Genomic DNA, 12,854 nt, shown 5'->3' on the forward strand with positions numbered 1-12,854 from the left:
GTCATGGGGCTTGAACTCTGGGCCTGGCTGCTGTCCTTCAGCTCTTCAGCTCAAGGCGAGTACTCTACCACTTGACCTACAGCACCACTTCCGGTTTTCTGGTGGTTTATTGGAGATAGGAGTCCCACAGTCTTTCCTGCCCGGGCTGGCTTTGAACCATGATTCTCAGATCTCAGGCTCCTGAGTAGCTAGGATTACAGGCCTGAGCCACCAGCGCCTGGCTGTATTTTCTTTCTGAGGTTTTACGTTCTACCATAATTTCAACATTTTTCATTATCTAATATTATTAACTGGAGAGACTTGCTTTAAATACTTTCTCCTAGCTATTTATTACTTTCTACATTCTGTCTGTTGTTTGAACTTCTGTTGGCTCAAAAAATAGCCAGACTCTACCACTATATTTTACCCACTGCTCTTATGCTTTAAAAAAATCTTTCCACTGCCAGTTAACCAAATATTTAACTTCATTTTCTTCCAGTTATATGGTTTCATTGTTTACATTTAATTGTTAAATCTATCAAAAACTAATCCATATTTTCAACATTACCTGCAGAATATTCCAAACTAAAAATACTGGTCTCCACACTGACAAATTAAGAAAATATCAACTGAATGAAAAAAAGCTTCCTGAAAGCAATACTATCATTCTTACAATTAGCTACTTCCTTTAAAGTAATATTTTATGGAGTAAAAAAATCTGTTCTTAAAAATATATAATTAATTTGGGGGAAGAAAAAAAATGGCAATTCCAGGAGATCTACTTTCATTTAAAAATCCAAATTAATAAGTATTTAAGAGTACTAACTACTATAGTTGGTCTTGATGATGATTTTGATCGATGATTTAGAAGTATATCAACAGCTCCCACTACTTCAGAGTCGATTGCCACCAAAAGTGCATCTGCGGACTTTAAAACAAAAAAAGTTAAAAATGAAAATGGAAGATTAAAAAGGTAAACTATTTTTTTTTACTAATTCAGCTTTATTAAACTGTATTTTATACAGTAATAGGTATTTTCAAAAATGTAGTGTGTACAAATCGTACATCTGCCTGCCTAAGCAGCACACACCTAAGCAGCACTGTGTGTAGCACTGGACACACGTGCATGTCTGCCCGTTCACGGCCATGGGCTGAGGAAGGAAGAGCACTTGGCTGAAGGAATTGTGAGGGGAACAGTATTTAAAGGTGAAATTGTTTTACAAGATCTTTACGTGGACCAAAAAAAAAAATCATGACATTCCAAATCTATAAAAGAAATCACCAGTAATTATTACTACAAGGTGGGGAATAGGTGAGGAACAATGTCATTAATGCGATTATGAACAAGGGAGAATAGAAAAATATGTATAGGAGAGGGAAAGCCCTCTGTTTTCATCTTCAAAACACCCATAGCTGACTGAAGTGGTACAGATTTGTCATTACTATTTGCAGTCTTACCAAGTGCAGTTACCAAAGTTCATGGAGACAGAAGAGGGCAGAAACTTCATAGGTCTATTCCTAACCCAGAAGCTCACTGTAACGAACCATTGCCGGCTCAGGAGGGAATGAGGACTTCCCAATTTGAGTAACAGAATACATGGCCATACTGGTAACAGTGACATCTGGTTTGGGTTTCTTGTGGTTTTGTTTTGTTTGTATTTAAGGAAACCCACAATGGCAGAAGGAAAACATGGGAATAATGATTTAATCTCAGAAAATGCTCTGATTATTTCAATCTGTATATTTTTAACCAATCAACATTCTTGCTCTGGGAAATAAAACTAGTTCATCTCTTTAGAATTGTTTGTAACTAAAAAGAATAAAAGCTTTTATCCACTTAATCTGAATGTCAGAAAAAGGACTGAAAATGGCAGGTTTACCTTTTTGATGGTAACATAAGAACGAATACCCCAAAGAAAGTGTGGCAGTCTTTATTCAGCCATTAAAAATCAACTATGTTTTTCCATAGAAAAAATTCCTACCCAAATGGGAAATGTAATCAGTTGTGTTATCCTTTGAAAATTTTGGAGTACATTGGGCTACTGCCCTTGCCTTTACATCCTAGCATTTTTCTTATGCTTTATTAAAATGTCTCTTTAATTTTAGCATATTAGGTCAGTTGAAGCAAACTTTTTAAAAAAAGAACTCTGTATCCATTACTGGCTAAGTATTTCATTTTTAGCTTTTAATTTCAACCCAGACAGCTAACTACAGCAGTACTGCTGGCTCTCAAATACTGAACAACCAAAACCATCTCAAATATAGCTATGGCTGCAACTGAAAACACAAAACACCAAAAGATGGACTACCACAATCTAACTTTACCAACATTATTTCATAGAAGAAATAAGCCACTTCCAGACAACTATAAACCAGTTGTCAGGTTCTCCCAAGTATACTTCGGACTTAGTGACTAGGACATAGCTAGATGAAAAGGCAAGAACGAAGAAAACAAATTGCTAAAGGTGGACCACTGGAAAAAAATCAAATACTGGAGTAACAAGGTCCCTTATCAGTAAAAGCAGTCTAAAGATATGTAACCTAAGAGACCATCTGAAGCAAAGCAAAATAATTACTTTTGCAAAGATTCCAACTTCTGACAGTAAAGTTAAATTATATTCAGATATACCACATAAAGAATAAAGATGTGCATAAAACCATTCGATGCTTAAAAGGATAAGCTTCAGCTATAAAAATATTTATATAAATATGCCATGTAAATGAAGACTATTGATTTATTCTGTACAAATAGTATGTCACTTGATAAGTAAAAGGCAGTTCTGATGAAAACATATTTTCACTACTTTTAAAATCTGACCATTCTTTATTAAAGTATCTTCAGCTTATTATGTATTCATGAGGTCGCTATCATCCTTCCCCCTTCAGAATTTGTCTTTTCAACAATTCCCATACTCTTTCCTCTAAACTCAGAGTAAGACACTAGCTGCTTTCTTTCCAAAGCTACTTTCCAACTTAGTTTTGGGTGTTAATACTCTCCAATATTGAACAAGACTTGGGTCCTGAAGTCATTCACAGAAACATCCGTCCCAGCTCCTCCCTCTCACAATTCTTTGCTAGTTCAACTTGATCCTTTTTCTTAGTACTCATTATGGCAAGAAATTTTGACATGCTGTATCAAAATTCTTGAATCAATGTGCACCATTTTCTGTCAATGCCATACCTTAAAATGACAATGGCCTTTACTGTTTCCTCTTTTTAGTTTCTAAGTGACAGATTCTTGCTTTGGCTCTTTCAATGCCATACTATCCTAACTGCCGTGACACCGTCAAGCATCCATTTGATCTTAAGTGATGAAACACTTTGCTCTTAGTGTCCTTTATTAAATGTCTATGACCCCTAAGAATGAGCCTGCACCAGCTACCATGATACCTATGACTCTACAGTATCTCCTTAGCCTCATCTCTCCCAAGCGACCATCTTCACCTGTGACTGGTGGGAACTTACCCCAAAGACTCCAAATCAACAAGGCTAACACTGGATTTCTTTGTCCCAAGCCTGACCTCTCTGCTGATCATGCTTTCTTTAATCCTTCTCCTGACTATTCATGTTTAAGATTTCCAGATCATCTTGCAATCCTCAATTCTTCCAGATTTAAATATTCATCAAGATCTGTCCCTTCTTCCTTCATAACATCTCTCAAATCTGCTTTCCCTTTTCTTTAGCGTTGGGGTTCAAACCCAGGGCTTGGTGCATGCTAGGCAAAGGTGATGTGCAACCCCACCTCTTTCCTGTTCTTGGCTATTATTAATCTTACTAATATTAAAGCTGCTCTTCCAGTCTGGCTAACATCGTCAAAATGGAATTACTACAAAAACTGCTTGCATAGGCTCCTGCCACCTCTCCTTTCCCAATTTATACTAAATTCAATCAGGTTTACTTTCTAAAATACCACTGGACCCAGATCACACCTCTTCTCAACATTTAATGATACTACATTAAACGCCAATTTCCTAGCCTGGTATTTAAGGCCTTTTTTTATCAGCTTCATTTGTTGTTTTTCCTGGTAACACCTATTACAAAAATGCTGTTCACTGACTCAAGTAGCTAGAATTATAGATGTGAGCCAACAGTGCCTTGCTTCTTAATGCTCTTTTAAAAATGTCATTTTATTTATTTATTTATTTTTGTATGCTAGGGATCAAACCCAGGGCTTCCTACATATTCTAGGCAGAAACTCTTCTTGATAGCCTCAGTCCACAGTGATTTCATCCTTTCCTGTATATCAAATATTCATATTGAACCACAAAAGTTTAAGTATAAAAGAGAGGTTTTCAATGGTAGCGTTACTGACATTTTAGGTGGATATTTGCTTGTGGTGGCTGCTGCCATGTGCATTATAGGATGTTCAGAAACGTCTAGCCTTCACCCACTAGACACCAGTAGTCACCTACCTCGATGTGAAACTACGTGTCTCCAGACATCGGCCACTGTCTCCTAGTTAAGAACCACTACTATAACACAAGATAATATACAAGTCAACATTCTATAACTGCAAAGCAATATACAAGGGTCAAACATGATTACCACTCAGCACTTATTAAATATACCTTTGCATTATTAGGTTGCCTTGTAATTCACATACACTCTAATTGTCTACTTCACTTCCAAGTCCTTCAATGAAGAAGCCATGTTTTGTTTATTCATAGCCATAATCACACCCAGCCGGAGGTCCTGGACATTTGTTGATTGGTAGAATAAGACAGAGCAATCTGGATAGAACACAGTGAACTGGAAAGAGCATGGGATTTGTAGTCAGAAGAGTAAATTCAAATCTTAGGTTTGCCTCTACTAATTTTAGGACTTTGGGCAACTCATTAAAGTCTATGAGCCTCAGTTTTCCATCTGTAAAATACCATCTAGAGAGGTTGACTATGATAGTTGTATGTGACCAAGATGTAAAAGAACCATGTGTAAAACACAGTAGAACTACTACACACATAAAACCATATGTGTAAAAACACAATACCTCTTTATCCAGAATCATTAGGGACTAAATTTCCTTATGACCTTATTTTCTAGTAACTGAAGCTTATGCCTTTAAGTGTTTAACTTTGCATTTTAAACTACTTTGATGAAAGGTCTTCTGCTCTCAGAAGTACTGTGTAAATATATTCTTTGTTCTGAAATAATAGTGAATATAATTTAACTTTTCCTTACTATGATAAAAGAACCCTTAATTGGCACCCTAACATGCAGCTGCCTCAGACATGTAATGCTGTTACATCTTTGCTAAATGTGTCTCATTTTGTTCCCCTGCAGTTCTTCTGCCCTTTCCACTGCTTATCTACTTCACCGGACCACAAATCTAAGAAGTAAGAATTGGTAAAATGGAATCCAAAATGGGAAGGAAAGAAAAGTTTGAAGGAGGGCTCCAGAGGTACTCCTACAACTAACTTTTAAGTTGGAAATTCAATTTACCAGCTACTCAGGCTGCTCAGAAGTACTTGTTACTAACTTTGTCATTCTTGGTCCTGTTCTGGATAACTAAAGACAGGTTCTTTTTTTTAACTCTGAAAATATCGATTAATACTCAATCTTCTGTGAGTGCTTCCTGATCTTAGCTCCCTACCCCCCAAATCTACCTCATCAACACCAACACAGACTCAGAATCCATGGCTACATCCATTTACAAGCAAATCAAAAAAGAAAAGCAAATATTAGTACCAAAGTTGCTTCAGAATCTATACTAGACTGATTATTCCTTTCTACCTGAACTGGTATGAAGACAAATTAGAAAAATCTACCATTTCAAGTTTTAACACAAACCATTTATCTTTAGACATAAGTAAATGTTAAAACTTAGGAGAAAACCAAAGTTAAATAAACTTGTTTAATGAGTATTTTTTGTATGTATGCAAAAAAGGGCCACAGAAAAGCCTATTCCCCAAACACTTTCAGAACCCCTGTGCTATTCTTGGTTATACAATGATGAAAATAGTAATAATATAGTTCATAGAAACAAAGGTGTGATCATTTACTTCTGTCAAATGTAGGGGAAAGTGACAATTCAGAGAGAAAAAAGTAGAACAATTAAAAATGTTAGACCTTTGGTCTGTTTTCAAAACTTTTTAGTGGCTCAAAATCCAACAGAAGGTGAAAGAAAGACAGAAAACAAGGGAAAAGAACATTAAGTAGAAGGAAAGATGAAAACATGACATATCTAACAGTTCTTAGAAGCTGTAGATAAAATTATCTGGCCTTGTACCTGACAACCGTAGTCCAAAAGAAGCTGCAGTATATCCAAGTTTTCGTTTTCAATAGTTATGGTAACAGCATTCCTCCCAAGCACATCTACGCAATTTATGTTCAAGTCCCCTGAACTGTTTTCCTCCAAAATCTTTTTAACCATATAGTAGTCACCTAAATAACAATATACAAACATAACTTAATATTCAAGACATATTAAATAAGAATGACTGTAAAGAAAAATTTAACTTGTAGGATTAAAAGATCAAAGAAAAACCTAAACTCATTCTTGCATTTGGAAATGAACACTACAAATGTGAAAATTTCCTAGAGTGTATCTTGATTTAAATATATATATATGTATATATGCGTGTCAGCAGCAAATATAAAATACAAGTAGAAAAGTTTGAAATGAGCAATGTGAAATAAAACTACCTTAAAATTCATAATTTGATGACATAAGGAAAGAAACTCATAGAAGATATGTAAAGCAATAAAGAATAACCAGAAAGGCAAACTGGCAGCCAGAAAAAAAATGTTTCTTAAAAGAAGAAATTTTATAGCTCAGACACATGTATACTTTTACTTCCATATCAAAATGATTAAAAATCAGATCTAAGTAGAGGACATTATAAAGAGGAAAAGTAGACTTTTGAAAAGCGGTGCCAACATGTATATTTTTACTTGTAGTAAAAGTACAATTAGAGGGAAGATTGACTGAAAATCCTCCCTTTTCTCTTCCTCCACTCCCCCTACACACACACACACACACACACACACACACACACACACACACACACACACACACACACACACACACACACACACACACACACACACACACACAGAGGCAGCATCTCATTAATGAAGCTACTTAAGTAACCAGGGAACATTCAGTTCACAAAACTCAGGACTAGAATTACAGTGCCAGGCTGTAGCCTACAATGAAACAGTTCTCCCATAGGAAATTGAGAACTATTCTATCTTTGTCTAATGACAAGATGGTACAGGGCAGGAGTAAGTACAATAAATAAAGAGAAATGCCAATTAGAGGGGAAAAAAACAAGGGTAGCTTGTTTGTCATGTTTCATTTTGCTTTTTAAACATCACATGAATATACCATTTTAAGTGACTTGCAAATATAATTATTTCTTAGAAGTCTATGAATAAAAAAACTGGGAAAGAACAGCATGGAAACCAGAAGGAGAAAGAAATAAATGATTTCATGGTACAGAAAAATACTAAAATTGGACTAAATGAATAAATACAAAAACAAGGATCCAGCATGGTAGCACATGCCTGTAATCTTAGCTACTCAGATAATGGAAGATAGGAGTATTCCAGCTTAGAACAGCCCAGACACAAAGTTAGCAAGACCCTATATTACAAACAAGCCTGGCAAGGTAGGGCACATCTGCACCAGCTATGTAACCGACAGAGATTAAGAGGACTGCAGTCTAAGGACTGCTTGGGCAAAAGCTCAAGACCCTATCTTAAAACACTAAAGCACCAAAAAGGGCTAGGGGCATGGCTCAGGTGATATGCCACCTACCTGGCAAGCACAAGACCTCCTGCATTCAAATCCCAGCACTACCAAAGAGACAGCTAAGAAAGACAGGTAGTAGATTCTGCTTGCTAAAGTCACACAAATATACTAGTACAGGGGCTGGGAAGGTGGCTTAGTGGTAAAGTGCTTGCCTTGCATGCATGAGACCCTGGGTTCAATCTCTCAGCACCACATGAGCAGAAAAAGCCAGAAGTGGCACTGTGGCTCAAGTGGTAGAGCACTAGCTTTGAGCTGAAGAGCTGAGGGACAGTGCCCAGGCCCAGAGTTCAAGCCCCACAACTGATAAAAAACAAAAAACATATATGCGAGTATAACCTTACAACCCTATAACCTTACAATCCCCACAGTTTGAAAGGAGATAAACAGTAATTTTCTTGACAATATAGTTCCTTAATTCCCTCCAGAAGAAAACTATTTACAAAAGAAATACTGTCCCTGTAACACTACTAATTAATATTTAGATGCTAATGCTTCATGGTAAAAACTTGGCAAACACAGCATGAAGTGATGCTATTCCAACAGTGACCAAAGGAATGGAGCCCCAAAAGGTTACCACTGCTGCGGGAAGACAGCGTGCAAAATCTTCTTCCAGGTGAATCCACTGTAGTAACTCAGCAGTAGGAAGATGCTGACAATAAAAACTCAGCTCTGTGACCAGGATATGTCTAAGGGAGGATTACTTTTTTGTTTATCTTGCTTGCTGGCTGCTCTGTCCCATGGTAAAATAACCACAATCTACCCCCCTACCCACTCCATTTCTCAGCTAGGACATCCTAAAACTGGGGATTTCAGGCTTTCCTATATACAGTACTTAAATGCTGTGGCTGGTGAGTAGGATGGTGCTACCATACTCTCTGTTTTCTCCCCTCTTGGTACAAATCTCTTTAACCTTTGCTACCATCTGCCAACACAGAACTCCCAGCAATTCTCCGCTCTGCATCTTCAATGCTCGCCATCCTTCTCTAACCTCACACTGAAGCCTCTTCTCAAATTGGTAAATCAAAACAGTACCGTTAAACATGCTAATGTCAGTGAAACACTCCCAAAATTGGTGCATACTTGAAAAGCATCTTAAGGTAAACAAAACTTATCTAAGAACTTAAAATATCCTTCCTTATAGTGCAGTAATCATATCATAAAGTTCACAGAACACACAGTAGGCTGAACCCAGTCCTAAAGACAAAATCCTGCCCTTTTTCTCTCCAGATCATTCTGACCTCACGTGGGAATGTTAAAAGAGACTGCTAACTCAAACCCTAATTAAATTCCTCCCCACAAAAAATAGTCTCCATAGAGAGTTGGCAGGGACTGAGCCCTTTTCTATGTTTTTTTTCTACAATAGAATTCATTATTGATCATCAACAAATTAGAGGCTTTATGTGGGTATATGTTCACAAATGTCTTAAAAGCCACCATCAAGAGTTAAACTAAATGAGACAGATGAACACAAGTCATAGTTAGTTTAAGTGCTTCCTGAATAAAACACTAGCTATCCTTGTTCTAATGAGCAGGCCAGAGATACCACAGACTCCTATGAATTAAAGAGGCTCAATGAGAAAGGAAAAAGACATGAGCAGTAAGGATCATGCCTTATTGGTTAATGAAGTTCACCTAGAAAGTCAATTTGTTTCAATTATCCTGTGATTCTGAACTAGAAAGAATATGAGAATTCTTTTGGTGGAGTCAGACTTATATTACTGGAACAGAAACTGAATTTTCTCCAGAACTGGTCCAGAAAAAAAACAAACCAAAAGAGTTTTACCTTTGAGAGGTTCAGACCCATTATGAAATGGCTACTATTCAGATTAGTCTTTTCCTGCATCTATTGAATTTATTTACATAAAGGTCAGTCATTATAAACTAAATCTTTTCCTTTTCCACTTCACTTATCTATACACACCTAATCTATACACACCTCTCTAAGGACCACTCATTCATTAACATACACTTAACCGTCATATCTCCACAAGTTTTGCTTTAGAAATTCCTAGATTCTATTCTTAGGTGGATGAGGCTACACACACACACACACACACACACACACACGCACACACACGCACACACACACGCACACACACGCACACACACGCACACACACGCGCACACACACACACACACACACACACACACACACATCTAGCTCATGGAGTTGTAAGGATTTAAGGAAATGTTCTACAAAGAGCCTGAATACTCCATTCCAACAGCTGCTTTAGTAGACCTCTACTACTTGGTCTGAAGATGCCAGTGTAATGTTTTAGCTATTTTAAGAAAATTTTCGGGGCTGGGAAGGTGGCTCAGTGGTAGAGTGCTTGCCTTGCATGCATGAGGCCCTGGGTTCCATTCCTCAGCACCACATAAGCAAAAAAGAAAAAAGCTGGAAGTGGCGCTGTGGCTCAAGTGGTAGAGCACTAGCCTTGAGCTGAAGAGCTGAGGGACAGTGCCCAGGCCCAGAGTTCAGGCCCCAAGACTGGACCCCCCCCCCCAAAAAAAAAGAAAATTTTCACTTTTAGATTTTGCTTGCTTAACACCAAAAAAAAGTTTAAGAACATTAAATCAATATAAACATGCAAATAAAATATATACTATCACGTGAATTTATTTTTATTTTGTTACTTTTTTTTTACTTTTCATAAGGGTACTAGGGATTGAACCTGGAGCCTTGTACATGCTAGACAAGCCCCTCTTACTACTTGAGCCACGCCCTCAGCCTCTCTCCAAGGATCTTAATGTATAAAATGAATAACTGACAAATATCAAGCTGCTTCAACTTGTACCCTGGGTAGTCTGCAGAATTGCTATCAATTTAAACTCTTTGATTTGAGATATATCATACAGCAATTCTAAATATACACAGCATCCAAAATCCTATCCAAACACCTATGCAAAGCCATATCTAGTGGCACAGATCTGTAATCCCAGCACTTGAGAAGACTGTGAATTTAAGATCAACTTGAGCTACACGCTGAGGCTGTTTAAAAAAAAAAAAAAAAGACCAAAAGAAAATAAAAACTCTACACCATCATATTCCATTATAACATTCCTCTGCCTGCAATTTGACTGGAATATCCAGTTTCTTTTCTTGTTGTATTTTCTATTGGCTTCTAAATAATCACGATGAAGTAAGGTAGGTACAGGAGTACTTATACTACAATAACACAATTTACTACTTTCCTATCAGACAATTTTTCTCCACTCACCCCCCTTTCAGACAATTTGTGATTAATACTGCCAGCAATATTAATCTTGCCCACTGCAGAGACCATAATTTTGTGATTTTGCAGACATTCCATACCTTACAGTTCCAACACTGCTCAAAGATGTCTATGAAATCTTTATAAACGCTTTCATATTATTTTAACGTGTCCAAGATCATAAAGTGGACTTAGTCAATACATGAAGGTGTTTCCAAAAGTATGTAAATAAAATTCTATTTCAAAAGCATTACGGGGTGAGAAAGGGAGTAATTTATTTAAAGCACACTCATGCACGCAGGCAGGCAAAAACTCTTCTGCAATTAATCTTCCCACAGTGTAAATTGTCCTTGGGATGTACGCTTGAAAGCCTGCACGGTTCTAACACACATTTTCCCCCCCCCAAATGAATATGACCATGGCACAGCACAGCTGCGTGTTTTAGAAACAAAAATCCTCAGTGTTTCTCATGTAGGGGGAAAAATAAAAAGCCGTACAGTGGGCAAATGCCCTACTCTTTTTTAGTGACAGGCATCGCTCGGAAGCATACTTACATGCTGGCTTTCTTCACAGGCCATAAAAATGACCAATTTCTAGATTCAAAAAAAAAAAAAAAAAGAAGAAGAAGGCACACTAAATACATTCCGCGTAATGTCGCTCTGTAATTATTTTCCCAGTACCTTTAGCTCCCATAGAAGGCCCTGGAGCAAATAAACCTTCTTCTTGGGATTAAAAAAAAAAAAAATGCATCAAGACAGTCTTAAGTTTGTGGGAGGAGGGAGGGAAGGGAAGAGGCAGAAACTCTTCCCAGTCCTTAGGAGATTGGGCTCCCCCGTTCCACTTCCCCGGAAATAACCCACGCAACAGCCCAAAGTTCTTTAAAAACCAAACCAAACAACACGGGGTGGAAAGGCCCCTGGACGGGGAGGCGGCTGTTAAGGGAAGGTCCTGGAATCTGGGGTGGGGGGGGTGGGGGTGGAAGGTCAGTGAATGACCTCTTGGCTCCCCAAAAGAAAGGAAGGGCGGGCTCACTCTCCAGGCCTGTAGCCGGGGTGAGGCTAAAAGTGGGGTGCTGACACCCCCCTCCCCGCCACCTCGCACACGCAGGGCGCCCCGCGGGGGGGGAGGGAGCTGCGCGGGGCGCCCGGGGGGAAGTTGAGGCAGGGCCGGGCCGGGCCGGGGCGGGGGGCGCCCAGCTCTCACCCTTGTCGCACGCCAGCAGGAAGAGCTTCTCGTGGAGGGTGTTCTCCTCCTTCACCTCGCGCACATCCTTGAGCGCCATGACTTCGTGGGGCGACGGCGAGGAGGAGCTCGGGGAGGACGGCGGCGACGGGGAGGGGAGGCCCGACAGGTCGGTGCTCGGGTACAGGGCCGCCATCATCGCGGCCCACGACGGGGGCAGGCCGGGGGACGGGGGTGGCGCCCCCGCCGGCCCCGGCCCCGACCCCGCCCCGGGGCCCGAGAAGGGATGCGCGGTTCCCACGGCCGCCTCGGCGCGCGGCCCGTTGGCCCCGCGGGGCGGCGCCTCCCCTCGGAGCCAGCACTCGCCCTCCACCGACAGCCCCAGGTTGGTGGCGGCGCCGGCGCGGCCCCGGGGCCAGCGCCCCCGCCCCAGCCGCCGGCGGCCGGGCCGCGCCGCTCCGCGCCCGTCCGGGGACGACAGACTGGAGCGCGCCAGGGCGGCAGCCGAGCGCGGGGCCGTGCCAGGAGCCGCGGGGGGCCGCGCGGACAGCGGCCCGGCCGGAGGGGGCGGTGGGCGTGAGGGGTCGACCGGAGAGGAGCTCCGCGGGCCGCTTCTCCTCCCTCACGGCCGGCTCCGGGGCTGTGGGAACCGCCGGCCCCGCGCCGCCCTGACAGGATGGATGTTCGCGACTCGCTCCCTCACGTCATCCTCATCCCCGCGCGCGCGA

General features: G+C 40.4%; 1 protein-coding gene across 2 annotated transcripts in view; it reads right to left on the minus strand.

The window, feature by feature from the left end:
• Positions 1-12,854, minus strand: part of Trpc1 (transient receptor potential cation channel subfamily C member 1) — a 35,525-nt gene extending 22,671 nt beyond the window's left edge. Inside the window, exons 1-3 of one of the 2 annotated variants that reach the window (XM_042665702.1) lie at positions 12,148-12,854; positions 6,206-6,360; positions 806-907 (exon numbers count right to left, since the gene is read on the minus strand). In XM_042665702.1, the coding sequence (XP_042521636.1) occupies positions 806-907; positions 6,206-6,360; positions 12,148-12,325 (435 nt within the window). In that variant the 5' untranslated portion in view covers positions 12,326-12,854. The remainder of the gene's footprint in view (positions 1-805; positions 908-6,205; positions 6,361-12,147) is intronic. The other variant, XM_042665703.1, reaches the window with a different exon arrangement.

The sequence above is a fragment of the Dipodomys spectabilis genome, unplaced genomic scaffold (assembly GCF_019054845.1).
Source record: "Dipodomys spectabilis isolate Male_0828 unplaced genomic scaffold, ASM1905484v1 ptg000342l, whole genome shotgun sequence".
Lineage (NCBI taxonomy): Eukaryota > Metazoa > Chordata > Mammalia > Rodentia > Heteromyidae > Dipodomys > Dipodomys spectabilis.